The following is a 13,570-nucleotide window of genomic DNA, read 5'->3' on the forward strand; positions in this document are numbered from 1 at the left end:
ACCAATGTCCCTCCCCCGAGGCCACCCCCCCCTGCACGGCCAGCTCCACCTCCCCGGAAGAAGAAGAGTGAACTGGAGTTTGAAGTGCAAAAACCTGTTCTAGAAGGCAAGTGTTCTATTTTAGATGGGTTTATTTATCTATAGGGTATTATTTTTTTGTGTTTTGAGTGAAGGATCATTCAGGCCTGTGATTTTTAGTTTAGTTGATAGGTAAAAAAATCATGCAACAATCTTAGCTTATTACAATGAAGTAATACTCTTCTGCTTTACAAGTGTTCCTCATTCACAGACTTCCTTGTAAGGTCAGACTTCCTGCTAAAATAGCTGTAGCTATAGCAAGGAGAAATTGACTCATCAATACATAAGCTAAAAACCAGTTACTTCAAATAAAATGTGTGTGTGGTCTGTATTTGCATAGAAATGCAAGTCAAGGTGTGGACTGAGGTCTTATGAAAATGAGTAGTCTTGGGTTACTAGGAAATGACTATTAAAAAGAAGTTAAGAAAGCTTAAGAGGCCTAGGTGTGAAGTCATGCCTGAACCTCCAACTGTATATGAAATACATAATTTTAAGTTAGATATGGTGGCAGTTGATCATTAAAAAATACCAAACTGGTCAGAAAGGGTGTTCAGGCCTGTAAGTGATGTTAGGCAAGTGTTATGCTCTTCTTTCTAATAAATCTCTTTTCAGTTTCTCGGGACAGCTTCACAGCTGGTGGTCTTTTAACTTCAAGTTCAGTGACAGAAGGTGTGCCCAAAGATTCTCAGCCTTCCTTGGATTTGGCCAGTGCAACTAGTGGAGATAAAATTGTCACTGCCCAGGTATTGGGAAATGCTTGTGAGTTTGATGACTGGAACATTTTCTATTGCTTCAGTGATACAGTAGAGATAATGTAATCTGTGTCTGCACAGGAGAATGGGAAAGCAGCTGATGGCCAAACAACAAATGAAGTACTTGGACCACAAAGACCCAGGTCTAACTCTGGCAGAGAGCTCACAGATGAGGTATCTATGGCTGTGGTCTGTACATGGAACACCTTTGTGTTTGCTTTCTCTGTCTGGTAAATGAGTTCTCATAGTCAGGTCACTCCTTGTTCTCTGAACCTCTCCATGCTGTCACCAGGAATGCAAATAGGAGTGATGGCACAGCTGGCTTTGTCCACCTAAGAACTTGTGTCCCCTGAGTCATGTGTGCCCTTAGCCTTTGGATGTGTGAGCTCTAACAGACCTGAAATGTCATCAAGTTCATGTTGGTAGCTATGCAAACACCTCATAGGATTTTCATGAGAGGGAACAGCAGCAAACCTGGTATTTTGTCATGTGTCTAAAAGGGGAAGGAGTCAGCAATAGGAAAATGGTCTTCCTCATACTAAAAAATAGTTTCTTTGGTTAATAATTCCACTAATTCTGATGATATTTGGCTTTTGTAAGTTTTCATTTGTGTCCATCACTGTACAGCTTTTTTTAACTGTTGCTGAACTTCTGTAAGCATTCATGAGATATTCCAAATAAACATTTTCCTTTGTGGTACTAGTCAGTTCTAAATTCCTTTTCTCTCTGTATGTTAAGTTTGCCTTTGGCTAAACCAAAGATACAGCAGCTGGAGTAGGAAAGGGAAAGACTGCAATGTCTTTTAATTACATAATATGTTTGATATTAGCATGAAGAGTGTCAGGCAGTGGTTGATGTCTCTATAGCTGCATTTTTGATTTATGAAATTGAAGCTTGTGATATGTAACTGTTCATCTTTGTCTGGTGGTTGATAATGTTTGCACTAACACGCTAATTTAAGCTTAGTCTTTGTAAAATAAATATATAGTGAGCTACAGAATTTCCCATTAAGATAAGTAATTTGTAAGTTTTGATGATTTCTGTTTTGCTCTAGGTTTTCAAGTGTAATCAATTTCTCTTCATTTCACATCTTTTTTTTTTAATAGGAAATTCTAGCAAGTGTAATGATAAAAAACCTGGATACAGGTGAAGAAATACCTCTGAGTTTGGCAGAAGAAAAGTTGCCAACAGGCATTAATCCCTTGACTTTGCATATCATGAGGAGAACTAAAGAATATGTCAGGTATGAATCATGAGAGCTTTCAGCTCACAAGATGCTGTTGCACTCACGGGTTTTGCATAAACAGAAGTCACTCTTACACAGGTAAAAAGAGCCCCAGTCCATCTGTCTGGCTAATCTGAGCTGATTCCCAGTTCTCAATGAACCAGACTCATTATTGATTTCTCTCAAGTTAACTAAAACTTGCTGATCTTGCTGGAGCTTGACAAGCAAGTACATCTGAAAATCCACTGATCTCTAGTTAGCCTTTGATGTACTAAATGTCATTTCTGTGCTGAATTAAACACGTTTTATGTTCAAGTACTGGATGTTGTTCATGCCACCACCTCCTGTAGCTTTTTCAGTGGTTCACAGGAGACTGTTTCTCTGAAGATCTGTTGTCATTAGTGCAGCTGACTGCTTTGAGGTTTGCCTGTTCTTAATGCAGCTTTAGATCCTTCTAATGTGTAAAATGGAATCTTTTTGCAATCTTTGATAGAAAAAGACACGTGCTTAATGATCAGAATATCATGTCAGCCTAGATGTTCTTTTCAAAAGCCTATATGAATTTATACATCAGACAACTAATAGATTTTTTGCATTGGTGTATTATTGAGAAACTCACTTTTCTAGAACTTCATTGTGGAAAAAACTTCTATTTCAGGATTAACAACTATTAATTTATTTGATCTGCGGAAAGCAAGATATGAGAACAAAGTGGCATGTTACCAGTTCCTAGTAATTTAATGAATTTTGTCTGCTCTTAGCTTTCAAAGTGTCACTATAAGCTTAAGTAGGAAATTTGTGGCAGGGAATAATATATCTGACACCTGCAGAGTGTATGCAGCTTCAGTATCAAGATGCCTAAGATTTGAAAGATCTATTTATTATGTGCTTAAAATAATGTCCATGCTTTTCCAGCATGTTACATAGAGGAATAAAGATGGATCCTAAAATGCATGGCCTACTTTACTAATGTTTCACTCAATTTAGATTCATTATGATACCCCATTAAACAGTCACTTCTGTATTTCCTAGTAATGATGCAGCACAGTCTGATGATGAAGACAAAATGCAGACACAGCAAACTGACACTGATGGAGGGAGGTTAAAACAGAAAACGTAAGATGCTGTTTTATGTTTTTTCCTTTCCCTAGAAAGAAAAAATAGATTTTCTTTTTCTAAGCTGAAACTTCCCTTCTGATTACTGAACAAGTTACCTTTCAAGTAATCACTTTACTAGTGATACCTGATTTTACATAAGCCTGTAGCTCTGTTGTTGAGCTGAAGGTTGCATGACTGCTGTCAAATTTACTGGTTATTTTAAGAAGCAGTAATGAAAAAAGATAAGGTGGCATTACAAATCAAAATTACTGATTATAGTAGCAAAATAAAAAAAGACAATTTTCCATTATTATGTTTTGAAAATGTACCCTTGTTTTTAAGGACTCAACTGAAGAAGTTCCTTGGCAAATCTGTGAAGAAAGCAAAGCACCTTGCTGAAGAATATGGTGAACGTGCTGTTAATAAGGTTAAGAGTGTTCGAGATGAAGGTAAATGACAATGACAATCCTTTTTTTTTTTAATAGGGTAGTTGGTTTATCCTTCTCCTTTTAGGAATCAAAGCTGGCAGAGGAACATACACTGCTGCATTCTACCACTATTCTACAGTTGGTGATAGGATTTTTTTAGAGTTGAACCTTTTAGCTTAGTAGGCATTTTGAGACGACCAGGTTACAAGGATAAATTCTTGTAAAGTGATAGTTGAGAGACCTTTTCATCTAAACCAGCTTAATGCTCCAATAGAAAGAGGTTTTGATATCAAAACATTCACATTTTTGGAAAGTTACTCCAGCAAAGGTAGAAGTGGGGATTATCTTCATTACTTTGGTAAATCAGATTGTTTTCTGGCAACCAGCACTACAACTGGAATTTTCATATAGCATGAGCTCCTGTTAGATTTCCCAACTACAACTGAATTCTCCCCTTCTTGTTTCATCAGTGTATGGGCCTTTCAGACAGAATTCCAGTGCTGCAGCAAGCTGGTGTAACCACAGCCTGAGATAAGTGCCATGGAAATGCTGCACTTCAGTGTCTTGTGTTGCCAGTGGCTTTTGGCCACAGCTCTTCTGCAGTTCTTGTACTTCATGGGCAAATCACCAGGCCATTGCAGTGTACTCAGAGAGAAGAAGCCAATAGACTCATTTCCAGCACACATCAAACTGACAGAAATCACTTAGTGCAGGATCTCCTGAATGCAAGACAAGGTGCCAAGAAAGGGGCAGAACAAAAATTGATAGCAGTTTTTATTTTCAGTGTTCAGTGTTTGGATTTGCTGTAGCCTAAAATGAATGCAGATGTATTTTTAGATCTTAATGCAATACTGTTCTTATTTTGCTTTAAGATCTTTAAATTGCCTGTAGAAATTGTCTAATTCACAACTAATCCACTACCAAAAATTTTGCTAGCATATTAAATGGGTGCTGCAATATCAAGTGCTGAATTTGTGTTTCTCTAAGTCTTTCACACAGATCAAGATGATCCCTCTTCCAGTGATGATGAAGGGATGCCCTATACAAGACCAGTTAAGTTCAAAGCAGCACATGGCTTCAAGGGACCTTATGATTTTGAACAAATTAAAGTTGTTCAAGATCTCAGTGGAGAGCATATGGTAGGTCTCAAATTCCATCTGTGGTTTTGCTCAGTCTGTTCAGCCTGAGATTCAACTTCTTATTTCCATCTACTTGCTGGCCTCCAAAAATGACTGTCAGGTTTATTCTCTGTGGAAAAACTTCATTCTGGAAAATAATAGTCTGGCAAAAAAAAAAAAAAAAAAGGAAAATTTGGCTGGTTTGCCCAGATCTTCAGAGGGTAAAAAACATGTACATTCCTAGGAATTCCAGGGATTCTCCAGAGCTCTCCTTTGAAGAGTTATGGTATCAAGTGGTATTTGGTTTTTTCAGTTCCTGCAGTTACAACTTTAGGCTGAAATAGGCTATTTTCCTCTGTCGGAACTGAACACAGAGCAGCAAGCTTGAGCTGCTCAACAGTAAATAAATTAGTCTATTAGACAGATGAACACAATATTGAACAGAAATACTTACTAGGTTTTGGAGGCAAAAGTGGGAGAGGTTAATGGAGTATGTGGTTCAGAATGGTAAGGTGGGGAGAAACCAGGATAGGATATTGCAGAGATGCCTGTGGAGAATCAGGCAGAAAAGCTACTTATTTGTCACTGTTTGAAGTCTGCATGCTTTCCTATGGAGTCTGGAATACATTCTAGTATTCCTGATTTCCCAAACTTCTGCTGACAGCAGCTGTCTGACATTGGAAGCAATCCATCTCTGAGTGTTGGGATGAGGGTAATGACCTACAGCAGTCAGTAACCAGAGATTCCAAGTTGTCATCCACAACTGAACTTTCCATTCCTACTGGTAATCCCTGTTAGTTTCCATCATGCCAATATTTGACTTCTTAAACCCAGGAAATTCCTCCAAATAGGCGGAGCATGGTGGAGTCAAATGCCTGGTAGCTCTTTATTCAGTAGCAGGAGGAAATGGGATATTGCTTGTGTGGTTGTGTTTTATTGACTAGTAACTCTTTGGACTTGGCAATGGAGAAAAAATTATCATCAGAGGCTTTGCAAAACCCTCATGCCAATGATGAATATAACAAATACATGTAGTACCCATTTTGGTTGTAACCAATCACAGTTTCTACTTTAAAAAATGCATGCAAATCTCAAGTGCAGCTACAAGTACTTGTCTGTTCTACAAAACAAGCAGGAGGTTCTGAGTCCCTCAGACAACTGTACAAGTCTTATGTGGAATTCTGTGGTAGTGCTGATGTCCTGTAACTCCTCTTGCAGTCATCTGCCCTGTGGGCTTTTTCTTTCAAACTGTTTTTGCACATATGTTATACAATCCACCAGTCTTAACAATTACTTATCAGCATTTTGATCTACAGTTTATTTTACTTGTGGTATCTTGAGTATGTCTAAAATCTTGTCAGTTGGCCTTGTAGAAAGTCTTTTTGGTATGCAGAAAAGCACTTTTTGTGACTTAATCATCTCTTTATTTTGACAGGGTGCTGTTTGGACAATGAAATTTTCTCACTGTGGTCGATTACTGGCATCTGCAGGGCAGGACAATGTAGTGAGGATATGGGTTTTGAAGAATGCCTTTGACTATTTCAATAACATGCGCATGAAGTACAACACAGAAGGTATCTGTGCATGGCTGGAGCTCTGGAACAGTAGAAATTCTGGGTGTTTGGGAACTTGGTGCTGACCATGGTGTTTCTGTCTGTATTCCAGGCCGTGTCTCCCCTTCTCCCTCTCAGGAGAGCCTGAATTCTTCCAAGTCTGATACTGATGCAGGGGTAGGTACACAAGGGAGGGGAAGAGATGGTCTGGTTTGTAGTGCCAGATCTTCATTGTTGCTTTATCCAAACTCGCATTAAGGAGTTCTTGGCTTGTGTATTTTTGTCAAACTGTCATATCAATAGATGTCTTCAATCAAATATATTAATTCCATGTACATGGGGTGCAAGCAAGGAAGCCCATCACTGAATTTTAAGCATTACAAAATCTGCATAGCTGTGCTGTGGCCTCCTGCCAGAGGAGATTGCTGAGTGAATTGCTAAGGGGAAAAACTCTACATCGTTGAATTTCCTGTCTTAGTGTTTTATCTCTGACCATTACTTGTGGTTAACATCTGACTCGATATTTTTTCCGAGGAAGGCCAAAGTGAGCAATGGGATTCTCAGAAGCATAATGATACCCGACAGATTTAAATTTTTCACATATGTGTAGAAAAAATAGAACGTGACTGAAGAAAAGTATTCAGACACTCTTACTTGTAGTTTCCAGATACTGTAGTAAACCTTGCCATTAAAATGAATGTATTTAAGGTGGTTTTTTTCTATTTTTGGCTTCCAGTACTATAAGAAACAGAAGATAAAATCAGGGTTTAAGTGAACATCTTGGCAGCAGCGTTATTTAGTGTGTGTTGTCTTGGCAGAGAGGGAAGCAGGGAGGCCAGCGATTGTTCTTTAACTCATGTAAATGAGTGGGCTTGCTAAGCCACACACACCAGAGATGCTGTTTTGAGTGGTTGAGTTTTGTTGGGTTTGGGTTAGTTTTTTTTTCCTGGAGAGGTTTTGTATAGGAACTTCTAGGACTTGTAAAAATTATGATTTTACACCTGTTAATTCTGAACTGGTCTCTTACTAGGAAGTTGTCATTCATGATATGCACTAGAAACTTGGAAACTTGAACCCACAGTTTATATTCTGAAGTGGAATGCAGTTTTTAGGGTTGAGATACTTTGTTCCAAAAGCTTATCTTCAGGTGCTTGCTTAAATTGCTGTCAAACTGATCCCACTGAATAAGAGACAAATGAAAAATGGAAAATTTAGAACTTGTTAATTTTGCTCTTCCAGGATGATGTTTCACAGCCCATTGTACTTGACATTTACTTTGGTTGTTTATTAGTGCAATATTGTTTGTTCAAATTATTATTGTCCTCATACTTTTTTAAGTGGTAAGTGCCTGATGGTAAATTTTTCTGGCTAATGTTTGGTAATATTTCTGTACATTTCTCTGATAGATTTGCAGTGCAGTTGATGAAGACCCAGATGATAAAAATGCCCCGTTTCGTCAACGACCATTTTGCAAATACAAAGGCCACACAGCAGATCTTCTTGATCTTTCCTGGTCTAAAGTAAGGCACCTTAATACAGGCTACACAGTTCTTCTGTGTTTTCCTTGTTTTCTGTTGTCAGTTGCCTCTGGAACCATACATCTGAGCAATATGAAATGATCCTTGAAGTTAAGAGAAGTTTTGTACAGGCAACATTTATTCTAGCTGAAATAGTTGGAATAAAGTGAGCAACCTTCTTGTGCTTGTGAAATTAAGAGTGGTCTTAAAAAACCCAAACAAGCCAGTAACAATTACAGTTGTGTATTCAATAATGAAAGTAAATTATTTAGAGTGGGAGGGTTTTCCATTGAGCTATGTGGTTTCTGTTATATGGTGTTACTGCTTTTCCTGTCTTCAGTGTGTTTCACTTTTTGTGCAAAGTGTACATGTTCTGACTTATTCAGATAATTCTCCACATGGGAATGCAGTTGTACTTTTAGGAGCATAGTCTGGTTGAAGCATGTCAGCATCTCTGAAGTCTGTTGTGCCATTTCTTCCCTGAATACTTTAACTGCATTCCAAGTATTCATTTTACTGAGATTGTTCCAGAAAATTTTCTGTTACCAAGGGTCAGTGTACAGCTCTTAAGGAAAGCACTGATCAGTAATGGTAATTTGGATAAATCTTTTAATCTGAAAATATAAAATGTTGAATTTCATGGCAGCATAGCCTTGGTAAGGCTCTACTGATCAAATTGCTTCTGTATTTCCAGTTACTTTGTGTCTATTAATAACTGTGGAATTCTCTTGTTTCACAGAATTACTTCTTACTTTCTTCTTCTATGGATAAAACTGTCAGATTATGGCACATATCAAGAAGAGAATGTCTTTGCTGTTTCCAGCATATAGACTTTGTCACTGCCATAGCTTTCCATCCAAGGGTAAGTGTAACTACCCTCTTACTTCTATAGAGGTAGAATTTAAAATTACAACATTCCATTCCCTTTCTAATTAAAAAAATAAAATGATTGAATAATAGAGTTTTTGAACTTCAAAAATATGCTTCATGGATAATATTCCAGGACTTTGTGTTCATCTTCACTGAACTTCACCAGGACTGTCCATGGGGTTTAACCATGTGTACATGTGAAGTGGAAAGTGAATTGTCTGTTGGCTGTACCATCACAGCTGGTATAGTGTAGAGTGACTTTGTGAAGAGTTAGAATTTCCAGTGAGGGATATTGTGATTAAATATTTGTGGGGAAACGATCATAATGAGGTTGAACAGATTGTCCAGAGACCACAGAATCCTTGAGAATTTTTCAAACTTGGCAGAATATAACCCACTACAGCCTGATCAAACTTTCCGAACTGTCCTTGCTACAAGCAGGGGAGGTGGATCAGAGGCCTACAGAGATTAATTTTAACTTACTTTTTGTAAATTTTATAAAAATACTGTAATCAACTTCCTAATATTAATAAAACTCAAGTGGAAGAACAGTGTTTGTCAGTGTTCCCTAAACATACAGAACTAGCAGATGTATGGGAAACCATGAAAAGAGCTTTCAGCTCCTGGCAGGGTGAGTGTTGAGAGGGTAGAAACTACCTGTGCTAACAGTGAGCAATTTTCTAACCTGAGGTATAACTTCATGTGTGTAATCTTGTCAAAAACCTGTAAGAATTTGAATTTGATTTGCCACAAATTTCTTAAACATTATAATCAGCTCGTCTGAGGGTTCTTATTGGGAAATTCTGTAGAGGAGTTGTTTGGAAATGGGTGGGAAGGTTTTAAGGAAGGCAGAAACTTACTCATAGCACAAGTGGAGATTAAACCTTGTGTGTGTTCTCAGGATGACAGGTACTTCCTCAGTGGTTCATTGGATGGAAAACTCCGACTCTGGAACATTCCTGACAAAAAAGTGGCATTATGGAATGAAGTAGATGGGCAGACAAAATTGATTACAGCTGCCAACTTCTGTCAGAATGGCAAATATGCAGTGATAGGCACCTATGATGGAAGATGCATCTTTTATGACACAGAGGTAAACAAACTTGAGACTGTGGATTTTTTTTATGTTAAATAACAAACAGATTTAGAAATCATGGTAATTTAAATACCAAGAAACAAACCTGTTAGAGCTTAAAGCAAACTAATGTTTTTACACAATTGTTTCAGTTTGGGACACATTTTGTTATCTTTTCAGCACTTGAAGTATCACACACAAATACATGTGCGTTCTACCAGAGGTCGAAATAGAGTTGGAAGAAAAATTACTGGCATTGAACCTTTGCCTGGAGAAAATAAGGTACTGTCTATGAGTGCAGCTTTGGCCCAGTACTGAATTCTGATATTTATATCTAATGCTTAGTAAGTTTGTGCTAAATCTTTTAACACTACTGAAATGAGCCTTACTCTTTGCTGATTTAAGCTAATACAATACTAAGTAGTAGTAAAATAGAATATATATTCTTTTAATGATGTTATCGTCTGATTAATGTGCAGGTGAAAAAATCATTCCAGATGGCTAATTGTTTCCACTCATAAGTTCATTTATTTCTTTTCTAGATACTAGTAACATCAAATGATTCCAGAATCAGATTGTATGACCTAAGAGATCTGTCTTTATCTATGAAGTACAAAGGTTATGTCAACAGCAGCAGCCAAATCAAAGCCAGCTTTAGGTAAGAAAGTTTTGTAACAATGGAGTTGTTGGATTTGGGAAATGCTGTGGCTGAAGTACAGAGGGCTTTGTTTAAATAATCTACATTGGCATGAAACTGAACTTCTGAGATGTCACTTGGCTTGGAATGCAAAGGTAAAAAAAGACTCTGATGAAGAGTGATGAGCTGGGAGCTCCTGTGTGTGAGTAAATGCATTTGCATCCTGTGGACAGTGAGCTGTGTGTCCATTACTGTTGCTGTGAGGGCAGGAACTCTGCTACAGCTGAGGTTGGAAAGGACCTTGGGAGATCATCTTGCTCAGCCCCCCTGCTCCAGATAAATTTCCCAGATTAAATCATCTCTATTTCCTGAGCTGTAGCCCAGTTAGTGTCAGAGTTTAGAGATGCAGAGCTACTGTAATGCATGCTTGAACAGCTAAGAAAAGTAATGTTTTTCCTTCTTTGAATCTTTAGCCATGATTTTACCTACATTGTAAGTGGTTCAGAAGATAAATATGTCTACATTTGGAGTACATACCATGACCTGAGCAAGTTTACATCTGTAAGAAGAGATCGAAACGACTTCTGGGAAGGCATTAAAGGTAAAAACCAGCTTTTGATCTTTGTTTTATCAAAGCTCACGTGATTTAAAAATGGAAATATTTTATTTGCTATGCATTTAGTGTGAACAAATTCTTAGCAGGATGCATGGTAATTGGGGGCCTGTCAGGAATCCTTGTTCACAGGAGACTCTCTTTGGGATGGCAAGAGACAAAGTAGCTTAGTTTGTCCAGCTTCAGTAAGAGATTGTGAATTAATGTAATGTTTTGCTGGTTGATTGTAGAAATCAAAATAATTATCAACCCATAATCCTTTATGGAAAAGTGACTTTGAAAACAAATGCAAACTTCCACAGCAGACTAAAACCAAAAATGGGTGGGGTAAAAAGCAGTTCTTTTATCTGCTCCACATACACACTGCTTTTGGAAAACGTGAGCCATGTTTATATCAAATGTGTTTTGGACCTCTTGCCAGTTAATTTTGGGCACTTAGAGCATCTTTTGAAATCCCCAAGATTATAGAACAATGACAATTGTTCCTTGAATTCTGAGTTTACCTGATGGCCACTAGCACTGAGATTCTTGTATATGTACTAGAAGTTTTGCCTGCTATTCTTGTAAAATGAACAAATTCTTGAAACAAGGTAATCAAAATTGGATTGTCTTTCTGAAGCGCACAATGCAGTCGTCACCTCTGCAATCTTTGCTCCAAATCCTGGTCTGATGGTGTCACTGGAAACTTCTGAAAAGCAAGAAGCTGAAAGTAAGGGAGAAGATTGTGAGATATCAGACACCATCCCCTCTGGTAGGTGTTTGAGGTGAACTCTGCTTGGTACCATGGCATGAGCAGGAAAATATTATGAATACTTTTAATCTGGGTGGGGGTTTTTTGAGAAGAAAAGTCCTTGCAGTGGCATGGGTACATATTCAAACCTAGCATTCCACCTTGAACATTTTGGCAGCTGTTGCATTCTTACAAGCTGAGGGAGGATGTGAGATGAGGGATACAGTTGCCATCCTAGTACTTTAGAATTGTTCCTTTTACATTGGAGAAGTATTGGCTAGAAATCAGAAATATGATAAAGGAAGAAGGGTGTCACAGTGATGTCATGTATTTTAATGAGAGTGTAATTTATGTATATATATATATTTTTTTAATGAACTAACAATTTATTCTCGTTCTTGTTAAGGAGCTCTGAAGACAGATCACACAGAAGTGCTTTTATCAGCTGACTTTACTGGAGCAATTAAAGTCTTCATTAACAAAAAGAAATATGTATCTTAGTTGGTTTGCAACTGACAGCATAAAGCTATGGTACTGTGGGATTGAAATTCCATAAATAATGCAGGCAAAAGCAAAGTATCTAATATAATAATGTTACAGGCTGATTTATTTTTAAATCTTTATTTTAAGGCTACTCAAATATTGGATCCTTGGAAAGCAGTGTGCCTATTAACACCTGGGCTTGTAGGATAGAAAGGAATTTGTAACAATAATCCTGCCAAACATTAGACTCTAAACTTTCTGCAAACAGTTGTTTTGCCATGTCATTGTGAAACTGCACAGGTTTCTGCACAAAATGGTGTCTGCACATGTGTGTGCCTTTGGGATACATGCACGAATTGGAACCTGTATCAAAGGGTTTTAGTGGTGCTTCTGGCCACTAGATGTCAGGAGCTGGGGTGGGAAAGGAAGGCTGGAAAAATGCTGAATAATGTAGTCTGATCTTTGCACAAAATTCTATTGGAGAAAGATCTTGAATTTGTAGTAGCTAATATTCAGAGTTTTAAGTTATGCAAGTTTTTGATGGGTCAGCAACCATGTGTAAATGTTTTTATAAATTTCTCAACTTCAGAACGTGAAAAATTTTTTGTTGTCTTTTAATTGTTGTGGACTTTAGATTCCTTTCTTATATATAATTTTTTGCACACTGGAGCACAATACTTGTGTAAAGAATTCTCTCATTCCGTGTTCACGGGCACCAGGATATATTCACCTTCCAGATAAAATTAAGCTGCATTAGAAAGTTCTTATATTTTACAACTATGTAAAATAAACTGTTTACATTTTTTAAGCATTGTAGCTTAAAGTTTTAAGTTCTTCTTGTTTGTTTAGTGCCACTGAATTTTGAAAGTCTTTGTAAATATTCATATAAAACACCTATGAAGTAACATTCTGGGCGTCATAACCCATGAAATGTTATTGATGGTCAAATGTTTCAGAGAACAAATGTATCATTAAACTTGGTCACACACTTGGAAATTGTTGCTTCTTTTCTGTTTTGATTTGTTAATTTGCCTTTTGTCTAAAGTAGTTTTGACCTGTTTCTGAGATCGTTGATCCTGCAAGCACTTGTTACCTTTTGAGTTCTACTTTTCCTGATCTTGTCACACCTTTATTTCTGAAAGAATGGGGAATGAAGTACTGCAACTGGATATAAAGTAGAATTAAGTGTAATTATATGATAGTGTCACATGAGGAAAACTTCAGAAGTGTGCACAGAATCCTCTCCTTCCCATTAGTGGAAGAATGAAGACATGGAAAGGCAGGAAGTGAGTCTCACTCACCATTTAATTCTTTTCTACTCAGGTGAATTTGGCTATGGCTTTGTATAGAATTGTCTTGGACAAGAAAGGCAGTTCCAAAGGGTTTATTATCA

The 13,570-nt window shown here is 37.5% G+C and overlaps 1 protein-coding gene across 1 annotated transcript in view; it reads left to right on the forward strand.

The window, feature by feature from the left end:
• Positions 1-13,173, forward strand: part of WDR44 (WD repeat domain 44) — a 29,742-nt gene extending 16,569 nt beyond the window's left edge. The window contains 17 exon segments of the mRNA XM_005419800.2: positions 1-106; positions 691-821; positions 912-1,004; positions 1,937-2,073; positions 3,088-3,171; positions 3,496-3,602; positions 4,569-4,720; positions 6,135-6,273; positions 6,365-6,429; positions 7,659-7,772; positions 8,509-8,631; positions 9,541-9,732; positions 9,895-9,996; positions 10,257-10,372; positions 10,825-10,952; positions 11,584-11,715; positions 12,101-13,173. The exon segment at positions 1-106 is cut by the window's left edge and continues 36 nt beyond it. Coding sequence (XP_005419857.2) covers positions 1-106; positions 691-821; positions 912-1,004; positions 1,937-2,073; positions 3,088-3,171; positions 3,496-3,602; positions 4,569-4,720; positions 6,135-6,273; positions 6,365-6,429; positions 7,659-7,772; positions 8,509-8,631; positions 9,541-9,732; positions 9,895-9,996; positions 10,257-10,372; positions 10,825-10,952; positions 11,584-11,715; positions 12,101-12,195 — 2,016 coding nt within the window. The 3' untranslated portion in view covers positions 12,196-13,173.
• Positions 13,174-13,570: the final 397 nt, after the last annotated feature.

This window comes from Geospiza fortis, unplaced genomic scaffold (assembly GCF_000277835.1).
Source record: "Geospiza fortis unplaced genomic scaffold, GeoFor_1.0 scaffold157, whole genome shotgun sequence".
NCBI classification, from domain to species: Eukaryota; Metazoa; Chordata; class Aves; order Passeriformes; family Thraupidae; genus Geospiza; species Geospiza fortis.